Source organism: Triticum aestivum, chromosome 7D (genome assembly GCF_018294505.1).
Source record: "Triticum aestivum cultivar Chinese Spring chromosome 7D, IWGSC CS RefSeq v2.1, whole genome shotgun sequence".
Taxonomy (NCBI): Eukaryota; Viridiplantae; Streptophyta; class Magnoliopsida; order Poales; family Poaceae; genus Triticum; species Triticum aestivum.
The window spans coordinates 418,261,832-418,284,247 of record NC_057814.1 but is presented as its reverse complement, the minus strand read 5'-3'; the positions used below and the strand labels follow the sequence as shown (position 1 = coordinate 418,284,247).

General features: G+C 47.1%; 3 protein-coding genes across 3 annotated transcripts; 2 read left to right on the top strand and 1 right to left on the bottom strand.

The window, feature by feature from the left end:
• The first annotated feature begins 22 nt into the window (after positions 1-22).
• LOC123164303 (protein odr-4 homolog) lies at positions 23-6,489 on the top strand. Its single transcript, XM_044581728.1, has 11 exons — positions 23-281; positions 394-624; positions 970-1,068; positions 3,366-3,454; positions 3,888-4,004; positions 4,328-4,433; positions 4,562-4,646; positions 4,737-4,846; positions 5,419-5,549; positions 5,809-5,905; positions 6,004-6,489. The coding sequence occupies exons 1-11, from the start codon at positions 90-92 to the stop codon at positions 6,298-6,300; spliced, it is 1,554 nt and encodes a 517-aa protein (XP_044437663.1). The 5' UTR covers positions 23-89; the 3' UTR covers positions 6,301-6,489.
• Positions 6,490-8,972: 2,483 nt separating this feature from the next.
• On the top strand, positions 8,973-10,574 carry LOC123164301 (molybdate transporter 1). The gene has a single exon (XM_044581725.1). It carries the CDS (start codon positions 9,065-9,067, stop codon positions 10,451-10,453), a length of 1,389 nt encoding a protein of 462 aa, XP_044437660.1. The 5' UTR covers positions 8,973-9,064; the 3' UTR covers positions 10,454-10,574.
• Positions 10,479-14,915, bottom strand: LOC123164300 (single-strand DNA endonuclease 1). The gene is made up of 14 exons (XM_044581724.1): positions 14,714-14,915; positions 14,469-14,626; positions 14,269-14,330; positions 14,051-14,178; positions 13,902-13,953; positions 13,758-13,830; positions 13,528-13,601; positions 12,777-12,836; positions 12,475-12,631; positions 12,286-12,385; positions 12,068-12,150; positions 11,877-11,977; positions 11,639-11,769; positions 10,479-11,470 (listed from the first exon to the last, which is right to left on the bottom strand). The coding sequence occupies exons 1-14, from the start codon at positions 14,779-14,781 to the stop codon at positions 10,522-10,524; spliced, it is 2,196 nt and encodes a 731-aa protein (XP_044437659.1). The 5' UTR covers positions 14,782-14,915; the 3' UTR covers positions 10,479-10,521.
• Between the last annotated feature and the right edge of the window lie 7,501 nt (positions 14,916-22,416).

Sequence of the window (22,416 nt, the reverse complement as noted above, 5' to 3'; positions counted from 1 at the left end):
TGCCACTGCCAGTGATATCGCAACTCGAAAGCGGATTCAGGGTTTACGTAACCTGACAGCGGAAAGCGGTGGCATCACGGTTTACGTAAATGAGTGGGAAAGCGGTGGGGCCGCGCGTTGCGTCACGTGAAGTCGTGACGGCTCCTCGTCGTCCGCCGCTCCCCAGTCCAGACCAGATCGCCCTCCGCCGCGACGCGATGGTTAAGGCGGTGGTCGCCGACGAGGTGCGCATCAAGGCCTTCGAGGACGGCGTCGCCTCCTCCGGCGTACTTCGATCGCAGGTCACTTCCCTTCCTCGTGCTTTTCCTATCACATCTCAGGCAGAGGCAGGTCGCCGTCGCCGTGCCGTGGGGGTGTGGTGTGGTTTGGTTTCATCGGTTCTTCCGCGTGCAGGTGGGGCTGGTGGTTGGCAAGCTCAGCGCCTCCTCCGACCGCGCCCTCGTCTACTCCCTGCTCCCCACGCCGCCCACCGATGCCGGCGAGCCCGCTTGCTCCCTCCGGGCCGCTGCCCCCTCTGCTGGAAAGGCCAAGTCCAAGGGCGGGAAAGGTGGCGCCGGGGCTTCTTCCGACGCGCCGCCGACGCTCCAGTTCGATGTCGACTGGGTCGCCGAGCACGCCCGACAGGTGCAGTGTGCCAGACCTGGCTTGTTACCGTCTACAAACCTCTGACGATAGTACGATACTAATAGCTGCAGCTGTAGGAAAACAATAGAACCCATCAAAATTTGCAAGTGAGATCTTTGGTTTCTTAGATGACATTTTATCTTTAGTACTCTCCTGTAAGTTTCAGACTGTAGTGTGGCAGTCCCAACAATTTCTGTCCAGTTCGAGTTGCTTGCGCAACTACATTGAAAATTTGGCCATATCTTTGCTCGAGATCATACTACAGTAGCACAATTTTATTTGGTCATGTCGACTCGGAATAACTACATATTTGATAATACTGGTGAATCTTCTTACGGTCTGCAGGCCTCAAGGATGCTCCTTGGAGGAATGAGTGTCATAGGTATCTATATATGGTCTTCTGAAGGCTCCTTCAAAGCTACTCCTTCTGCTGTTTTATCACAGGTACCAACATTTCGCCTGATGTTTCATCACAGGTGCCAACAATGTCCTGAATAGTGGCACTAGTGTTGTAAACTAGCTCGTACACGGGTTTGCTATTTGGAATTGAGGGTATGTACCGAAAAAGGCTTTTGCCCCACTTTATATATAAAGCAATGATCATCCACATCCAGGTACAAACGCACGCCACCACAACACACACACCCAAGACAAGATACATAGGCGCTGAGCGCAGCGATACCACCCCTAGCACTACAAGAAACACTGGGGTCCTCCACCGTGAACACGCCACCGTGAAGGGATGAGGCCACATATGACGAACCGAGGGCTCCCAAGGCGGCGCCTTCAGGAAGGTTACGACACCATAGCACCGCCACCGCCCGACCCGAGGGTCAGAGTTTCCCCTGGAGCAACACGACGGGCAATGAGAGCTGCGATGACGCCTTCAAGAAGGGAACGATGTTCGCTGCCGTCGGTCCGTCCGAAGATAGACCAGGTTTTCACCCTGGCCAACACTCACCGCCACCAAACGCCACACCCTGGCGACCACGCCGCCCACACGGCCATGGCCACCGGGCAGCACCAAGCCGCGGGCTCTGCCCAAGAGCACCGCGGTACCACCACCAGGGCCGCCGCCCCGATAACCAAGACCTTGACACCACCTCGCCTGAGCCTAGACGCTATCCCCACCAAAGATACGAGCGGACGCCGCATCCCCGGGCGGCCCCAGTGCCGGGACCAAATAAGCCAGCCAAAACTAGCCTCCATCAACCCGTCCTGCCGCACCGGGGCGCGAGACGAGCTCGGTCTGCTGCCGGGCACAAGACAAGCTCGGTCCTGCTGCCGGGCGCGAGACGAGGTCAGTCCTGCTGTCGGGCACGAGACGAGCTCCGTCTTGCATCATCGGCCGCGAGACGAGCGATTGACCGCAACTGGGAAATGACTGACCCAACGACGAAGGTAGCGCCCGGACAACGAGGGAAGGGGTCGAAGGCCGACACAGACCGCCTACAAACGGCCGACGCCGGAAGAAGCTAGCCGCCGCCGCAGTCGATCTGCCACCACCACGACACCAGCGTCTCCACACCCTGGCCAGATCCGCCCGGAGCCCCGCCACCCCGCACCGGAGCAACGAGGACACCAGCCGCAACACCTCCACCTCAAAAGGGCCGCCGGCGACCCCAGCCAACGCCTACCCACCCCATCCATTGGATCTACGCCAGATCCGCAACCCCCGCCACCTACCACCAGCCAGAACAGGGCAGGGGGGCAAGATCCGCCGCCAGTCCGCCCTAGGGCATTGGAGCCCCGAGCCGCGCCGGAGGGAGGGGATGAGGCGGCGCTGACAACCACAAGGCGCCGGGAGGAGGGGAGGGGGTGGAGCAGGGCAGGCCCGACGCCCGACGCCACCAGGCAGATGGGAGGCGCCCCGCGAAGCCCCCAGCTGCGTGCGGGAGGAACCGCCCCGCCGCCGCCAACGCCGCGCGGCCTTCGGCCGGCGACGCCCTCGGTGGCGGCGAGGGAGGGGGCTGAGGCGAAGGGAGCTGGGAGGCGGCGCTAGGGTTCCTCCCAGGGGCGCCCGCGGGAGCGCCTCGGGGAGGGAGGGAGAAGCAATATTTCAACGGTTGTCATACGGGTTCCATCTTGAGGGTATGTATACATATTTATATGTTAACAAAACAAGTTTCCGAGAAGATATAATGGAACTCAAGTTCCAGTTTTTTTCCATAGCACCATAGAATGGAGAGAATTTTACCAAGTTAGGCTTGGTGAATACTACGTATTAGATGTTCCATTCCATGCTATATACTTTGTGATGAGAACAAAAATAGAAAACAATGCTAGAAAGTGATCAACGCCTGTTTACTAAAATAGATATCCTCATGTTGGCCTCATCACTTTTATCTTTCAAATAAAGCTCGGCCATTAACCAACCTGATGTACCGACCTATGCCTGTTACCTTTCTGTACCTGGCCCTTCTACCGCCTAGGTTTTGTGGTCTTTGCTTAAATAATTTTGGCATAATATCAACTTGAACAAACGGGCAGGCTACTTTTACCTTGTAAACTGCCTTTCACAATGCCATAATGACCTTATTATTTAGAACACTGACTACTAACTTCTTTTTTGATTTATTTGTTGAATTCTGGGGTGGGGGCACATTCTGCTGGTATTTGTTTTAGGATCTTTTGGCATTGTTGTCTGATCTTTTAGTGGTGACTTGTTGATTTTTTTTTCTCTGTACTACCCTACTAGGACATTTTCATTGTACAGATTAGCAACTGATGTTATTTCCCAGGTTATCAGAGTGGTTTCTCAGTCAGTTCCCTGGTACGGCAGTGACTTCGATGAGAGGCTGCTCCTTCATCTCTCTTACAGCCCAAGAAGGTGCGTATTGTTTTTTCTCTAGTACTTTGGTTTCCTTCCCCCTCCCCCGATAAATCAATGTATCATAATCTTCTTAGCACATTGGTCATGCTGGACCTGCTGAACTTGGATTTCGACAACTCTTATTTGTTCTTTTCTTGTTTGTTTAACATTGATTGTCCTAATTTCTGTATGTCAATAAATGGTATTGCCCTTGGAAATCTGTCGCGCGCAGATACTGTTAATACAATGTATCATAATGTTCTTAGCACATTGATCATGCTGGACCTGCTGAACTTGGATTTCGACAACTCTTATTTGTTTTTTCTTGTTTGTTTAACATTGATTGTCCTAATTTCTCTATGTCAATAAATGGTATTGCCCTTGGAAATCTGTCGCGCTCAGATACTGTTAATACACTCATAGGTCATAACATAATTTTGATGTGTTACAGGTGGGCCTGTCGCATATGTGAGATGGCATCAGGAAGTCTAAGGCCGTGTGACTTCAAATATAGCAAATTATTAGCTTCGCTTCAAACTTTCAGATGCACATACAATTTTGAGACGAGGTACTTGCAATGCTGCCTGATACTAGTAGCTAATCAATCCTTGTGTCATTTATGTCTCAAAGTCAGAAGGGGTGTCATTTTAAGTTAACTAGATTTTTATTAAATATATTAAAATACAGAAACGAGCCTTCCCTGGACCCTGCGCAAGCAGGAGCTACGTGCACCAGGCTGCCCCTTTTTATTATTAAAATTATAAAATACAGAAACGACCAACTGTGCTTACCAGTTATCAGTCATGGTCGCATGTGCTGTAGGCTGTAGCAAATCCATGAATGTCATGTCCCGCATTCTGGACTGATTACTTACAATATGTACTTCCATAGATTGACAGTTGTTCAAGCTGAGCCTTTTAAGAAAGTTATTTCGAAGGCAATCAGTCATCTCACAAAGGAAGTGCAGAATGCCAAAGCCTTAATTGATGGAGATCTGGTAAATTAAAACCGCTGAACCTTTGTTTCAGTTGAAGAAGCACAACGAATTCCAAGCTATTTCATGGTGTAATGTCTAATCTTGTTTGTGTTTAACACCCACTTATTACTCTTCATATTTTCAACTAGTTTTCGGATGATATGACCATCACTTCAGAGGGCCCACATGAAGTCGATTTGCTTGTACCTTTCAAGAACAATTTGCCTGCCGGAGGTGCTCAGCTAACGCTGTTTCTGTTGTATTGTATGGTTGATTTCTCTTGATATAACTATGTGAGCTTAATAGTTAGTGCTTACACTAAAGAATGCAGTTTAGAGGGAGTTGCTGGGTTGCTTCTCTTTGCTGGATCTGTCAGTGCGTTGGCATACTTAGGCCCAAAAGAATCAATTTCAGAAGCTATATCTGATCTGAAGGTATTAATGAGATAAAATTTCCACTGTTATTGGCTAATCTCTGTGCCTTGTATTCTTTTCCTTGTTACCTATGTAGTCTCCATTTTGTTATAATAGCTTTGCATACAACTGTGCAAGCCACGAGCTTGGAGCCGAACCACCAATTTTATACCAAATATGAATTGAAGTAAAAAGAACTTATGATGTTGAAAATGTGAACAGGCATTTTGGTTGGCATTTCTGTACTGGCTTGGGAATTTTGAACCCTTTGTTTAACTATATATAGCATGATTGTCTGTTGTTGTAATGTAGAACTGTAGATTTTTTTTGTTTTGATTTTTTAGTGATGGTGCTTTTCATTCGTACTGAATTTATTAGCAAGTTGGCACTATAGTATTATTGCCCCTCATTATAGTTAAATTGACTCTCCAAAGAGTTAAACATGACAAATCTATCCTGAATGGTTTATTTATAGTCATTTTATAAATGCAGTCATTTTAACTTAGTGGTTAAATTTGTGCAAACATATTTTTAATGGTTAGCAAACTAATAGTATTTTATGCTGCCTTTCTACCCATCCTACCCGTATTAAGGTGGACATCATTGCGAGCCTACGAAGCAGATTAGATATCATCCTTGATGAGGCAGATGATGACTCTACAACTAATGATATGGAGAATTCAGCATCTCAGAAGGTTACCCAAGTTAATTTTCATGAGCTGAGGTATTTCTTATCATCTAGGAATATTTCTGTTTTGAATAGAATGATAAGTACACCCACCATATTTTACCATTTTATAGAAGAACCCTAAACCCTCCTTTGCTAATGTTTCTACATCGTATTAAACTGCAGACATTTTTTACCTTCTGATTGTAAGGGAAAAAACAAATATGTCACATTTCTTTATTTCTTCAGAGCATGTCTGTGATGCATTTTTTTTTTGTCTATGCAACTGATCACATCCTTTTCTTTTTGCAAACAGAGAACCTTATAGTTTCTCATTCCCTAGAAGGATTCTGATTCCTTGGTTAGCTGGCTCCTATATTTGTGACTACTTGCAACAATCAGAAACTACAAAGGTGCTTATGTTCTCTCCTAGCTATATATAGTCTGGATGCAAGCCCAAAATACGATATGTTTTACTTGACGCACCCTTGTGTGTGCACGCTGCCTGCAGGATGCAATGGAGCGCTGCAAGGAAGTGATATCACTGGAAACAGAAGTAGAGAACTCAATCCTAGAACCAGAAACCGCATCATCTACCGTCACACTAGAATCGTTTTGGGATGTGGTGCCTGGAGCTTCGTCACGTGCGCGGGCGGGGCCCAGTCTGAAAGATGTGCGCCCTGAACAGGCGACGGGTTCAGGGAGAACGCAGGGCAACAGTTTCAGCATCCTAGCTGCCTTGTTTGTGCTCCTGGTCGCTCTTCTAGTTGGATTTATGTTTGCGTTCCCTGCCAAGTCGAAAACCTGAGAGTAACTCATGCTGCATGAACCGAACCAAGTTGACATGTTTCGTGTATCTTACATTTTGTCCAAACCTCGACTCTCGAGGTGAAAAGTGTAGAGTTTCTTCCGTCGTGAACGGTTTGTGGGTGGTGCACATACATGAACATGTTCCATCCTTTTCGACGAGAGGGACAATTGGATGGAGTATTTTTGAGTGATGTAAGCCCTGCCGTCGTTTTCATTGTTTGGTCATTGAGATGTGTGATGCCTAGGCTGGGCTAGGCTCACCACAGTATTTGGTGATCGTGCAGAGTCGAATAATTCTCTCTTTTCCAGTTTGCACCCACTAAAAGAAGAGAAGGGCATCTGACGTGTGAACAGATGGACGGCTCGTAATCAGTCTGTCCCATTTGGCTGGCCAGCTTTGGCATCGGATGTGTTTTGTGTTGGCAGATTAATCATTTGTGCTGATGCTATATCGGTGAGTGTTGGCCTTGGGAAGTAGGCATCTGACTAAAGAGAATCATCTGAGATCAAAGTCAACCAATGTTAACAGGCAATTATCTGTTTCTCAGGTTGGGCGTGATTTTGACATGTCAAAATATCTCTGTCTGCAGCTTTGAATCTCATCTAAATTTATGCTTTTGCTGCCAACAGGAAAACGCCACCAAACTAGAGTAGCTTATATTGATGCGTGCAGGCAGTTAAACTAGAGTAGCTTACAGAGCATGCAGGCGGACAGACGCTGACTTGGGCTGCACTGCCTGCCTCTTGGCGCGCCCATGGGCCATCAGGAGTCTCTTCTCCTAGGCACAGCTAAGTTCACATACTTGTCTCAAAAAAAAAACAAAACTAAGTTCACATACGACATTTCTCTCTCAAAAAAACAAAGTTGACATACTACATACAACGTGACATATGTGGCTTGCCTCCAAAAAAACATGACATATGTTGTAAGCAATCCAAACTATTAAAAAAAAGTTGACATGCTACTTTTTTTTAACATAAAGTCGACATAGTACTAGTACATAGCAACGCCCGTACTCAGGTATAGCCTATAGCACAGTCAACTCTCGGCTCATCCTCTCCTCACTTGGATTTCTTTTCGAAAATACTGCACATACACTGCTTCATTATTTTACCAACAGATGGCTTGTTGTGATTGCTACCAGTTCAATACTTCATACATACATTAATTGAGCACAGAGAATTATCTGTTGCCACTACTAGTTTTAACATTCAGGTTTTTTTTTTCTCAAATTCAACATTGAAGCATATGACCGATTTGAGTAAATAAAAATGTATTTGAAAGTACTCCCTCCGTTTCAAAATAGATGACTCAACTTTGTACTAACTTTAGAGTATATGATTTGGAACGGAGGGAGTATAGATAAAGTTAGTACAAAATTGAGTCACCTATTTTGGAACGGAGGGAGTATATGATTTGTTATACCCCCTCCGTCGAGATGAGTAAGTCATCTTAGGTTGTGCACCGTGACCAAGGAGCGGGGAAAATGAGAGACATTAATATTTATTTGATAATTAATAGCATTGCATGGAATGAACTAACCACTGCATGTTGTGTTTGGTAGTCTCAATTCATTAAAAGCATGCACACCCCTCATCTTTTATTGGTTGATATGTCAAAAACAAGAAACGAGGTAGAAGTTAATGCACAACGCCTAAGTGTTTTGGGATTATTTGGTTTTCGTAAGATGACTTACACACCTAGACGGAGGGAGTAGTACATTTCTGATGGAGTGCTTCCTATGCCCATTAGAGCCTCTCCAACAGTAGTCGTGCCCAAAAAACTGCATTCTGGTCTTTTGGGCCCAAAAATCGCCTCAAACGCAGTCCTATAGTTATGCCCTAACTATTGCTACAAGTTTTGAATATTTGCATCACCACTAGCAGCCCATCCAAAACCAAAAACGATGCGGGGGGAGCCCCAACCGTCTAAACTGAACATTCATCGCCCGCCGACCATCCCTACCCCACCTCGGCGACGGGCGATTCCTCGTCGACTACGACCCCCTCCGTCGTCGCGGAAGCTTGAAACGCAACCATCGATTCCGGCCATTCTCTCACCCCTCCGCCGACTGAAATGGTCATCACCGCACCGCTGTCGGTTGTTGAGGTCAATTAGCGGCCAGGAGACCTCCAATCGATCGACGCTACCACCACTAAGTTGTCGTTCCATTTCAGAGCTTTCGGCGTCCTTGAGCGTCTGGTCCCTCCCGATGTCTCTCCTAGGCAGCCCGGCGGCCGTCTCGGCCCTGACATGCTATTCCGACGGAAACCAAGCTTGGTGCCTCGACGACCATCGAATCCGCCTCCTGGCCTACCCACCGTAAGATCCTTATGAGAGCATTCAAGCTCAAATTTAGGTCACCATTTTGTGGTCTGCTGGAAAAGCATAAACACTTTTTAAATGATCAAAAACCTTCTCTCTTCACCCCTAAAACAAGTTTTGTCCTGCTCCAGTGAGGAAGGGGCGATGACGGCGGCGTGCCTTCGTCTCGCTTTAGTTCTTGTAGTCATCGCTAGGTAGTCTACGGATCTGGATGTAATTTTTATTATTTCTGATGTTCGTTGTACTGACATGATTGAAGATGAATAGATGGAAAATTTTCTTGGAAAAAAAAACAAGTTTTACGGCACCAAGTTTATTGGGTTGCCGTTGGAGATGATCTTACTCCTACGGAGTATGTTCACAGACTGCCTCCCCCTATAAATCCGCGCCACATTTGGCGCCTAAGTTAACAACCTCAGCACCCCACTCGAAAAAGATGACGTCTGCACCGGCCATGGCCACCACGGCGCTCTCCGATCCGGAGGCGCTATCCGGCGAAGGAGGCACCAAGCAACCGCTCTCCCTGCTTGAACGGGCGCGCGACAACCTGTCCTTCCGGTCGGCGTGGTCGGAGCTGAACGGCGCCATGGGTGACCTGGGCACCTACATCCCCATCGTGCTCTCGCTGGCGCTCTCCCGCCACCTCGACCTCGGCACCACCCTCATCTTCACTGGCATCTACAACGCCGTCACGGGGCTCGTCTACGGCGTGCCCATGCCGGTCCAGCCCATGAAGGCCATCGCCGCCACCGCCCTCTCCGACCCCTCATTCGACATCCCGGAGATCATGGCCGCCGGCATCCTCACCGCCGCCTTCGTCCTCCTCCTCGGCGTCACCCGCCTCATGAAGCTCGTCTACTGGCTCGTCCCGCTCCCCGTCGTCCGCGGCATCCAGCTCGCTCAGGGCCTCAACTTCGCCATGGCCGCCGTCAAGTACATACGCTACGAGCAGGACCTTGGCAAGGGCAAGTCCGCGGTGGGGAAGCTTCGCCCATGGGCCGGGCTCGATGGCCTCGTTCTCGCTATCGCCGCCGTATGCTTCATCGTCCTCGTCAACGGCGCCGGCCAAGACCACGTCCAAGGAGCCCAAGAAGAAGAAGATGGGGAAGGAAACAACAGCCGTTCTTCCGGAGGCTGGCGTAGCTGGAGGCGGCGCTGGGCGTCGGCGATCCCGTCGGCGGTGATCGTGTTCGTGCTGGGCGTGGTGTTCGCCATCATCCGGCATCCGGCGGCGCTGAGGGAGCTGCGCGCCGGGCCGTCGAGGATGCGGGTGGTGCACATATCTCGGGAGGCGTGGAAGCAGGGGTTCATCAAGGGCGCGGTGCCGCAGATCCCGCTGTCGGTGCTCAACTCGGTGGTGGCGGTGTGCAAGCTGACGCGCGAACTCTTCCCGGAGAAGGAGGCGTCGGCGACGTCGGTGTCGGTGACCATGGGGGCCATGAACCTGGTGGGCTGCTGGTTCGGCGCCATGCCGTGCTGCCACGGCGCGGGTGGGCTGGCGGGGCAGTACAAGTTCGGCGGCCGCAGCGGCGCGTGCGTGGCGGCGCTGGGCGGGCTGAAGCTGGCGCTGGGGCTGGTCCTCGGCAGCTCGGTGCTGCGCGTGCTCGCCAGCTTCCCCGTGGGGCTGCTCGGCGTGCTGCTGCTCTTCGCCGGCGTGGAGCTGGCCATCGCCGCCAGGGACATGTCGTCCAAGGCGGAGGCCTTCGTCATGCTGGTCTGCACCGCCGTGTCGCTCGTCGGCTCCAGCGCCGCGCTGGGCTTCCTCTGCGGCATGGTGGCGCACGGCCTGCTGCTGCTCAGGGCTTGGACAGTTTCTTCCATGTAAAAAAAAAGCAAACTTTACACGAATGTATTCGATCAAATACACCAAATTGATCGTGTGTTCAAATATTATTACAGTTCGTCTCTAATGCTCTTGAGAAACGATCTGAGCTCTCTCGCCTTCCTCTCATGTTCATCATCATCAGGACACACGACACTACTGTCAGCTTCACTAATGTCTATTGCATGTTTGCCATGCTTACCATTCCTTCTGTCAACAACCGGTGAAGGAGATGACAGATCAATGGCACCAGCTTCTGATTCTGCCAACAAAACAGTCGGTACATTACTTCCGCCACTGGACATCCGAGGGCCATTGATGACTGGTGGCGATGCTTCCACCGGCGCACAACCATCACTTGCACCAGCTTTGTGCCTGTTATCTGAAACGCCCAGCATGCTGCTTTTCTCAGGGAAATTGCTTAAATCTGTCAGAGCTCTTCGTTCAGCTCCGTCATAAGGTGGCAAGTCTTGGAAGCGGCAAGGTTGTCGTTCAGCAACTGGAGGCAGGGGCGAGGACAGATCAATCACGTCGTCGTCAAGGGTAAAACTCGGAGCATCACTTGACTGGGTGCTACTTGACTGAGTGCTATTTTGTGACTCAGAGTTCTGAGCATCGCTTGACTGAGTGCTATTTTGTGACTCGGAGTTCTGAGCATCGCTTGACTGGGTGCTACTTTGTGACTCCATCATACCGCTCAGCAAATCAACCCCATTCATCGCAGCTGTGGTTGATCCAATGAACTTTTGGGACTTGCAGGCCCGGAGGGGCGGAGATGGAGAAGACAGATCAACTATATCCATGCTAGGTGCCACGCGGTGTACATCTCCTGTCTCAGGACAATTGCTTGCAGGCGGAAACGTGGCGCATTCAGACTCAATACCAAGCATCAATTCTTGGAGCCGCGCATCAACATCTTTTACTGCAGCTTGTGCTGATTTCTTTGGCCTAGCTTTCCTCTTTTGCTTCTTCTCTTCATCCTTCTTTTCCAAAAACTCGGTTATTTTTTCTGGGCACGCACTGTAATTGCACAAGTAGGATACTTCAGAAGGTTGACATTTTTATACTATGATCGTAAACTAAGATATTGTGCTGTTACGGTTGAACTTCTGTACTTGTAGTAGCCACAGTATAGGACTAGTGTTTGGCTATTGCAGGATAGAATACGAGAAAAGAAATCATTACGACCTTCTGATGAGATCCCCTGGAACAACTGAAGATTGGAGTCCATGCATGTTTCTCCATGAAACCTCATAATACTCACTTCCATGAACTTTTCGTTGCTTTGTAATTGCCAATACAGGGCATGGTACTGGAATCTGCAAATTAGACGCTTAGACTTGATAAGTAAAACTAGAAAGTATCCTCAACAACAAGAAACAAGAATGTTTACTTCAGAAACATCCTGAGCATGCAAAGCTACTACCTCACTCAACAATGGTTTTATTCCTAGAGCTGAAGATGTCGAGCGAAGATTTGAAAACCTTCGAAGTTCTCTCTCAGCTATCTTCGGAAGGATGTATTCATCTGCAGACATATTAAAGGGCATAAATAAATAGTTATGCTGCCTTCCTATGGCCGCTCAATCCAGACATAACAGGTTAAGATGTCAAATACCAGTCTTCTCTGGGGTCCATTCAAAATATTTCTCACAAATCTGTTGGAACTCTGAATGACGAAATGGGTGCTGGCAGCATACCCTATAGACAGAAAACAATAGTCATCAATCAACAGAAGGACAGAAAAATAAAGCAGAGGACAGTTTCAACGGTTTTATGTAGCTGAAACTAAAAAACCACACAAGGCAGTAGTACACTGATAAAATAATTAACTACCTCCGCACATTTTCCGAATCAGGCAAATGGCATTTTGGCTCCAGAAATGCGTTTATTACCTCACGGAATTGACCACCAGAATCTTGGCTCATCCCAACCTCTGTAAGAAAAATACAGTGCATGATGTGCCGTACAATGAGGTTGATATAGCTGCATAGCCACATAAATACAGAGTAAGAACTTGTTTACCAGAGGTACTTGTTTTTGTGCATATGTCACCACCCTTGTTTTTGTCAATGCCAGCCTTTTTCCCTTTACACTTTCTTGTAGCTTTTACTCCATCAGATAAAATCTGATCCAGGATGGAATCATCTCCCGCAGATTTGACAAGACGACATGCTGCTTCCTGAAGCACTTAAAAGAACCATTACAGACTATAGAGTTTCAGATAGTAAAGTATAAGAGCAAGTGCAATGCAATCACACTAAACAAACTTACTGAGTATTAAGATTCAGCAGTCCAAAAATAGAAACTATCCATTTGGTACTTACCAGGCCAAAGCCATGAACTCCATTAGAATAATCACAACCAAGAAGCAACGCAAATGATATCTGGAAGAGTTAGAACCAGGTCAGAGCAGATCGAATATGTACATTCTCGGACTAGAAACCAGGAAGCACTTTGAAACTCTGGCTGAAGGAGAAGTATAATACTCAAAACTGAGTCTTCTAAATAGTTTGGAGGCAGGCAGCATCATGGTATTGTTGTTGAACAATGGGACAAGGCAGCTTTGTTATTTGTGCAACTTCCAGTGATCTCTAGCTAACTGATGCATGCTAGTTCACTGGCAAAATTTTCTAGTATAAGGTCACAATTTTATTTGGTACCTCCTCTAAATCCTTTTGGTGATTGTACTACTTTTACTGTATTAGTTGAACAAAATAGAACTATTCCCAACATAATTTGTTGCATGTCTTTAAGACCAAATGATGTTTTGCGCTGGGGGGGGGGGGGGGGGGGGGGGGGTACTTATCAAATTTTGTGTTCTACTCCCTCTGTTTCTAAATATAAGTCTTGTTTGAGATTTCAATTGGGACTACATACAGATGTATATAGACGTATTTTAGAGTGTAGATTCACTCATTTTGCTCCGTATGTAGTCCATATTGAAATCTCTCAAAAAGACTTATATTTAGGAACGGAGGGAGTATTTTGTAATATGACGTTGCACGAAAGAATCAAATTATTGGTTGCAGCATATCCCATAAGATCAACTCGGGCAGGATAGAACATGTAACATACCAGTGATTTCCTGCCAAAACCAAGCTTTTTCTCTATGTCCTCCATTTCGTAGCAAATGACATAACCACCGTCCCCTAATTTGAGAGCGAACATGAGCAAATCACAAGAATTTAAGCTACATGAACAGGACCACTTTGCAACAACAACAAAAGGCAGACATTGCAATATAAGTTTTCTTTCTAACTATAGTTAAACTCCACAAACCAACAATTCTTGGCCTTCAGCTTTACCTATGAAAACATCTCTGTAAACTGTCCTTGCCCCAAAAAGAAAAGCATCTGAATCTGATGTAAAACAGCCTTCCTGAAAATAACATAACAATAAATAAGTAACGGACATGACATTCAGGTTGTTAGGAGAAGTATTGTACTTACGCACAATGAGCTTAAATCAAGCAATGCACACTGTGCTTCTGCTTCCTCGACGCTGTTAAAGAACACAATGGCATGCAGTTATGGGCATTTGTCAATAATTTCAGGTCTTATTATCAATAAATAGATTGATTGGAGCAGAGAAAATCTACCCATCCAAGCAAGGGATGCCTAAGGCCAAGCCAAGATGCTTCGCCTCTTTAATCATGCGCGAGAATTCTGATCCCTTGTTCCGTTTAAGGGAGGTCAATGGTTGCGAACTCGTGTCATCACAATCAGCCTAAAGTGAATCAAGCAACTGGGCTTAAACAAATAGAATTGGCTGCATCATATTCCAAGAAGTGTCCAGTGTGGGTAAACAAGAAATGACCTCAGAATTGGATCCTAGCCGACGTCTATAAGTAGCCAGCTTCATTGAAGGTATTGCCCCATCTGAAGATAAACAAGAAAGCATCCAAGAACTGAATTTTATGACGAAATATGTTTCCCACATGCTACGTATTCAGAGACCCGGGTGGGGATCCGGCGATCTGTTGGTAGGGTAGGGCGAGGGAGATTCCGAGGTTGTACCTGTGACGAAGATGAGGCTGCAGTTGAGGGCGAGGAGGGCGCGGATGCGGTGGAAGAGGTTCTTGAGGTAGACCTTGTCCCTGACGAAGGCCGGCGAGCGGTTGGCGGTACAGAACTGCACGAGCCAGCAGGAGAGATCTACGCACACCTTCTTGTTCCTGAGACCGCCAATCATGGAGGAATCAGCGGGGGCGGGCGAGGAGGGAGGCGCACGCACGCGAACGAGCGAGGGTTTTGGGACTCACTGGAGGTGGTTGAGCGGCAGCTTCTGCTTGCAGGAGTCGAGAATGTCCCAAAGGTTCTTGACCCCCATGGTCGCTAACGCCGCTGGGCACTGCCGGAGCCGGAGGGGACACCGGCGACGACGGCGGCAGAAAGGGGGGCGGTGGCCGTGGTGGGGGGGATTTGGATTTGCATTTGAGTTTCAAACCTGGAAGCGGCTGTTCTCTGGGTAATTTGTTCGGAATGTGCCAATGTGGTGCTCTATAGGATACGCCTTTTTCACGAGTTTACGTAGTCACAAAATACGCTTACAGTTCTATTTTTTTTAGGGAAACAGCAAAACTCTGCTGCGTATTTTTATTGATTTTCATCTATAAATAGTGTAGTACTCCCTCCGTTCCAAAATATAAGTCTTTCTAGAGATTTCAATAGGTGACTACATACGGAACAAAATGAGTGAATCTACACTCTAAAACATGTTTATATACATCCGTATGTTGTGGTTTATTTGAAATATCTAAAAAGACTTATATTTCGGAACGGAGGAAGTACAAAGAAAGGTTCAAAAGAAAGAAAGAACTATATAGGTCCTAAAGAAGCAAGAAAAAGAACAACAAATACAACTAAATACAAATCTTCTGAAAGCATTGACCGCCGGACCATTATAGTCATTTCTCTTGGCCCGATATGTGATCCACTTCATTTCCTCCTTAAATTTGCGACTGCAGGTATATAAGCTTGGTGAAGGCCTTTAAAGATAAAAGCATTCCTTGTAGTCCAGATAGCCCATGAGATAAGAATAATGACTTCAAGAGCAAAAGGAAAATTGAGGAGTTGTTTGAGCCGAGCAAATTCATCTTTGTTGAGAGAGAATATTTTGGCAATGCAACTCGATGTATTGATCGGTGCATAACGCACGTATATATGGGTGTACAAGGTGGGCCTCGACCTTAACTATACAATGGCTAGGAGGTGGACCAAGATATACAATATACATGCACAACCATATATTCAACACCCCCGCAGTCGAAGCGTCGCCGGTGACGCAAAGACTGGACCTGAACTCCTCGAAAACGGAAGTAGGCAGTCCCTTCGTCATCACATCAGCGAACTGTTGCGCCGTCGGGACATGAAGGACCCGGATGCGCCCAAGAGCCACCTGCTCGCAAACAAAGTGGATGTCGAGCTCAATATGCTTCGTTCGACGATGGTGGACTGGGTTGGCGGAGACGTTGTCGCAGTAGACGAGCGTGGCCTTGTGAACTTCACAAAGCAACTCCAGGAGCAGCTGACGAAGCCAAGAGCATTCGGCAACGACATTAGCCACTGCCCAATACTCTGCCTCGGCACTCGAGCGGGAGACTGTGGGCTGTCGCTTGGACGACCACGAGATCAGCGACGGCCCAAGGTAGACACAGTAGCCCATGGTGGAGCGTCGTGTGTCCGGGATGTTGGAAATATGCCCTAGAGGCAATAACAAATTGGTTATTATTATATTTCCTTGTTCATGATAATTGTCTATTGTTCATGCTATAATTGTGTTATCCGAAAATCGTAATACATGTGTGAATACATAGACCACAACATGTCCCTAGTGAGCCTCTAGTTGACTAGCTCGTTGATCAACAGATAGTCATGTTTCCTGACTATGGACATTGGATGTCATTGATAACGGGATCATATCATTAGAAGAATGATGTGATGGACAAGACCCAATCCTAAGCATAGCACAAGATCATGTAGTTCGTTTGCTAGAGCTTTTCCAAATGTCAAGTATCATTTCCTTAGACCATGAGATTGTGCAACTCCCGAATACCACAGGAGTGCTTTGGGTGTGCCAAACATCACAACGTAACTGGGTGGCTATAAAGGTGCACTACGGGTATCTCCGAAAGTGTCTGTTGGGTTGGCACGAATCGAGACTGGGATTTGTCACTCCGTATGACGGAGAGGTATCTCTGGGCCCACTCGGTAATGCATCATCATAATGAGCTCAATGTGACCAAGTGTTTGGTCACGGGATCATGCATTACGGTATGAGTAAAGTGACTTGCCGGTAACGAGATTGAACAAGGTATTGGGATACCGACGATCGAATCTCGGGCAAGTAACGTACCGATTGACAAAGGGAATTGTATACGGGATTGATTGAATCCTCGACATCGTGGTTCATCCGATGAGATCATCGTGGAACATGTGGGAGCCAACATGGGTATCCAGATCCCGCTGTTGGTTATTGACCGGAGAGTCGTCTCGGTCATGTCTGGATGTCTCCCGAACCCGTAGGGTCTACACACTTAAGGTTCGGTGACGCTAGAGTTGTAGAGATATTAGTATGCGGTTAACCGAAAGTTGTTCGGAGTCCCGGATGAGATCCCGGACGTCACGAGTAGTTCCGGAATGGTCCGGAGGTAAAGATTTATATATGGGAAGTCCTATTTTGGCCACCGGAAAATGTTCGGGATTTTTCGGTATTGTACCGGGAAGGTTCTAGAAGGTTCCGAAGTGGGGCCCACCTGCATGGGGGGACCCACATGAACGTGGGTAGTGGGGGCAAGGCCCCACACCCCTGGTCAAGGCGCACCAAGATCCCACCTTAGAAGGAATAAGATCATATCCCGAAGGGATAAGATCAAGATCCCTAAAAAAGGGGATAACAATCGGTGGGGAAGGGAAATGATGGGATTTCTTTCCCCCACCTTTGCCAACGCCCCAATGGACTTGGAGGGCAAGAAACCAGCCCCCTCCACCCCTATATATAGTGGGGAGGCGCATGGGAGCAGCACCCCAAGCCCCTGGCGCCTCCCTCTCCCTCCCGTGACACCTCTCCCTCTCGCTGAGCTTGGCGAAGCCCTGCCGAGATCCCCGCTGCTTCCACCACCACGCTGTCGTGCTGCTGGATCTCCATCAACCTCTCCCTCCCCTTGCTGGATCAAGAAGGAGGAGACGTCTTCCCCAACCGTACGTGTGTTGAACGCGGAGGTGCCGTCCGTTCGGCGCTCGGTCATCGGTGATTTGGATCACGACAAGTACGACTCCATCAACCCCGTTCACTTGAACGCTTCCGCTCGCGATCTACAAGGGTATGTAGATGCACTCTTTTCCCTCTCGTTGCTAGAAGACTCCATAGATTGTTCTTGGTGATGCGTATAATTTTTTTTATTTCTGCAACGATCTCCAACAGTGGCATCATGAGCTAGGTCTATGCGTAGTTTCTATGCACGAGTAGAACACAAAGCAGTTGTGGGCGTCGATATTGTCAATTTACTTGCCGTTACTAGTCTTATCTTGATTCGGCGGCATCGTGGGATGAAGCGGCCCGGACCGACCTTACACGTACGCTTACGTGAGACAGGTTCCACCGACTGACATGCACTAGTTGCATAAGGTGGCTAGCGGGTGTCTGTCTCTCCCACTTTAGTCGGATCGGATTCGATGAAAAGGGTCCTTATGAAGGGTAAATAGAAATTGGCATATCACGTTGTGGTTTTACGTAGGTAAGAAACGTTCTTGCTAGAAACCTATAGAAGCCACGTAAAAACATGCAACAACAATTAGAGGACGTCTAACTTGTTTTTGCAGCATATGCCTTGTGATGTGATATGGCCAAAAGGATGTGATGAATGAAATATATGTGATGTATGAGATTGATCATGTTCTTGTAATAGGAATCACGACTTGCATGTCGATGAGTATGACAACCGGCAGGAGCCATAGGAGTTGTCTTTATTTTTGTATGACCTGCGTGTCATTGAATAACGCCATGTAAATTACTTTACTTTATTGCTAAACACATTAGCCATAGAAGTAGAAGTAATCGTTGGCGTGACAACTTCATGAAGACACGATGATGGAGATCATGGTGTCATGCCGGTGACGAAGATGATCATGGCGCTCCGAAGATGGAGATCAAAGGAGCAATATGATACTGGCCATATCATGTCACTATTTGATTGCATGTGATGTTTATCATGTTTTACATCGTATTTGCTTAGAACGACGGTAGCTTAAATAAGATGATCCCTCGCAATAATTTCAAGAAAGTGTTCCCCCTAACTATGCACCGTTGCGAAGGTTCGTTGTTTCGAAGCACCACGTGATGATCGGGTGTGATAGATTCTAACGTTCGAATACAACGGGTGTAAGCCAGATTTACACATGCAAAACACTTAGGTTGACTTGACGAGCCTAGCATGTACAGACATGGCCTCGGAACACAAGAGACCGAAAGGTCGAACATGAGTCGTATAGAAGATACGATCAACATGAAGATGTTCACCGATGTTGACTAGTCCGTCTCACGTGATGATCGGACACGGCCTAGTTGACTCGGATCATGTTTCACTTAGATGACTAGAGGGATGTCTATCTGAGTGGGAGTTCATTGAATAATTTGATTAGATGAACCTAATTATCATGAAATTAGTCTAAAATCTTTACAATATGTCTTGTAGATCAAATGGCCCACGCTAATGTTGCCCTCAACTTCAACGCGTTCCTAGAGAAAACCAAACTGAAAGATGATGGCAGCAACTATACGGACTGGGTCCGGAACCTGAGGATCATCCTCATTGCTGCCAAGAAAGATTATGTCCTAGAAGCACCGCTAGGTGACGCACCCATCCCAGAGAACCAAGACGTTATGAACGCTTGGCAGCAGCGTGCTGATGATTACTCCCTCGTTTAGTGCGGCATGCTTTACAGCTTAGAACCGGGGCTCCAAAAGCGTTTTGAGCAACACGGAGCATATGAGATGTTCGAAGAGCTGAAAATGGTTTTCCAAGCTCATGCCCGGGTCGAGAGATATGAAGTCTCCGACAAGTTCTTCAGTTGTAAGATGGAGGAAAATAGTTCTGTCAGTGAGCACATACTCAAAATGTCTGGGTTACACAACCGCTTGACTCAGCTGGGAGTTAATCTCCCAGATGACGCGGTCATTGACAGAATCCTTCAGTCGCTTCCACCGAGCTACAAGAGCTTTGTGATGAAGTTCAATATGCAGGGGATGGAAAAGACCATTCCTGAGGTATATTCAATGCTGAAATCAGCGGAGGTGGAGATCAAAAAGGAACATCAAGTGTTGATGGTGAATAAAACCACTAAGTTCAAGAAAGTCAAGGGTAAGCAGAACTTCAAGAAGGACGGAAAGGGAGTTGCCGCGCCCGGTAAGCCAGTTGCCGGGAAGAAGCCAAAGAATGGACCCAAGCCTGAGATTGAGTGCTTTTATTGCAAGGGAAGTGGTCACTGGAAGCGGAACTGCCCCAAGTACTTGGCGGACAAGAAGGCCGGCAACACCAAAGGTATATGTGATATACATGTTATTGATGTGTACCTTACCAGCACTCATAGTAGCTCCTGGGTATTTGATACCAGTGCGGTTGCTCATATTTGTAACTCAAAGCAGGAGCTGCGGAATAAACGGAGACTGGCAAAGGATGAGGTGACGATGCGCGTCGGGAATGGTTCCAAGGTCGATGTGATCGCCGTCGGCACGCTACCTACGGGATTAGTTTTAAACCTCAATAATTGTTATTTAGTGCCAGCTTTGAGCATGAACATTGTATCAGGATCTCGTTTAATTCGAGATGGCTACTCATTTAAATCCGAGAATAATGGTTGTTCTATTTATATGAGAGATATGTTTTATGGTCATGCCCCGCTGGTTAATGGTTTATTCTTAATGAATCTCGAACGTAGTGTGTTTCATAGTGTGAATACCAAAAGATGTAAGGTTGATAATGATAGTCCCACATACTTGTGGCACTGCCGTCTTGGTCACATTGGTGTCAAACGCATGAAGAAGCTCCATGCAGATGGACTTTTGGAGTCTCTTGATTACGAATCATTTGACACGTGCGAACCATGCCTCATGGGTAAGATGACCAAGACTCCGTTCTCCGGAACAATGGAGCGAGCAACCAACTTATTGGAAATCATACGTACTGATGTGTGCGGTCCAATGAGTGTTGAGGCTCGCGGTGGCTATCGTTATGTTCTCACTCTCACTGATGACTTGAGTAGATATGGGTATGTCTACCTAATGAAACACAAGTCTGAGACCTTTGAAAAGTTCAAGGAATTTCAGAGTGAGGTTGAGAATCAACGTGACAGAAAAATAAAGTTCTTACGATCAGATCGTGGAGGGGAATATTTGAGTCACGAATTTGGCACACACTTAAGGAAATGTGGAATAGTTTCACAACTCACGCCGCCTGGAACACCTCAGCGAAATGGTGTGTCCGAACGTCGTAATCGCACTCTATTGGATATGGTGCGATCTATGATGTCTCTTACCGATCTACCGCTCTCATTTTGGGGCTATGCTTTAGAGAGTGCCGCATTCACTTTAAATAGGGCTCCGTCGAAATCCGTTGAGACGACACCGTATGAATTATGGTTTGGGAAGAAACCTAAGCTGTCGTTTCTAAAAGTTTGGGGATGCGATGCTTATGTCAAGAAACTTCAACCTGAAAAGCTCGAACCCAAGTCGGAAAAATGCGTCTTCATAGGATACCCTAAGGAAACCATTGGGTATACCTTCTACCTCAGATCCGAAGGCAATATCTTTGTTGCCAAGAGCGGGTCCTTTCTGGAGAAAGAGTTTCTCTCGAAAGAAGTAAGTGGGAGGAAAGTGGAACTTGATGAAGTACTACCTCTTGAACTGGAAAGTAGCACAGCTCAGGAAGATGTTCCTGTGGTGCCTGCACCGACTAGAGAGGAAGTTAATGATGATGATGATCAAGGTACTTCGGATCAAGCTCCTACTGAACTTCGTAGGTCCACAAGGACACGTTCCGCGCCAGAGTGGTACGGCAACCCTGTCTTGGAAATCATGTTGTTAGACAACGGTGAACCTTCGAACTATGAAGAAGCAATGGCGGGCCCAGATTCCGACAAATGGCTCGAAGCCATGCAATCCGAGATAGGATCCATGTATGAAAACAAAGTGTGGACTTTGACAGACTTGCCCGATGATCGGCGAGCGATAGAAAACAAATGGATCTTTAAGAAGAAGACATACGCGGATGGTAATGTTACCATCTATAAAGCTCGAATTGTCGCTAAGGGTTATCGACAAGTTCAAGGGGTTGACTACGATGAGACTTTCTCACCCGTAGCAAAGCTGAAGTCCGTCCGAATCATGTTAGCAATTGCCGCATACTATGATTATGAGATATGGCAAATGGATGTCAAAACGACATTCCTTAACGGCTTTCTTAAGGAAGAATTGTATATGATGCAGCCGGAAGGTTTTATCGATCCTAAGAATGCTAACAAGGTATGCAAGCTCCAGCGCTCCATCTATGGGCTGGTGCAAGCATCTCGGTGTTGGAACATTCGATTTGATGAGATGATCAAAGCGTTTGGGTTTACACAGACTTATGGAGAAGCCTGTGTTTACAAGAAAGTGAGTGGGAGCTCTGTAGCATTTCTCATATTATATGTGGATGACATACTGTTGATGGGAAATGATATAGAATTCTTGGGAAGCATAAAGGCCTACTTGAACAAGTGTTTTTCAATGAAGGACCTTGGAGAAGCTGCTTATATATTAGGCATCAAGATCTATAGAGATAGATCAAGACGCCTCATTGGTCTTTCACAAAGTACGTACCTTGACAAGATATTGAAGAAGTTCAATATGGATCAGTCCAAGAAGGGGTTCTTGCCTGTATTGCAAGGTGTGCAATTGAGCACGGCTCAATGCCCGACCACGGCAGAAGAT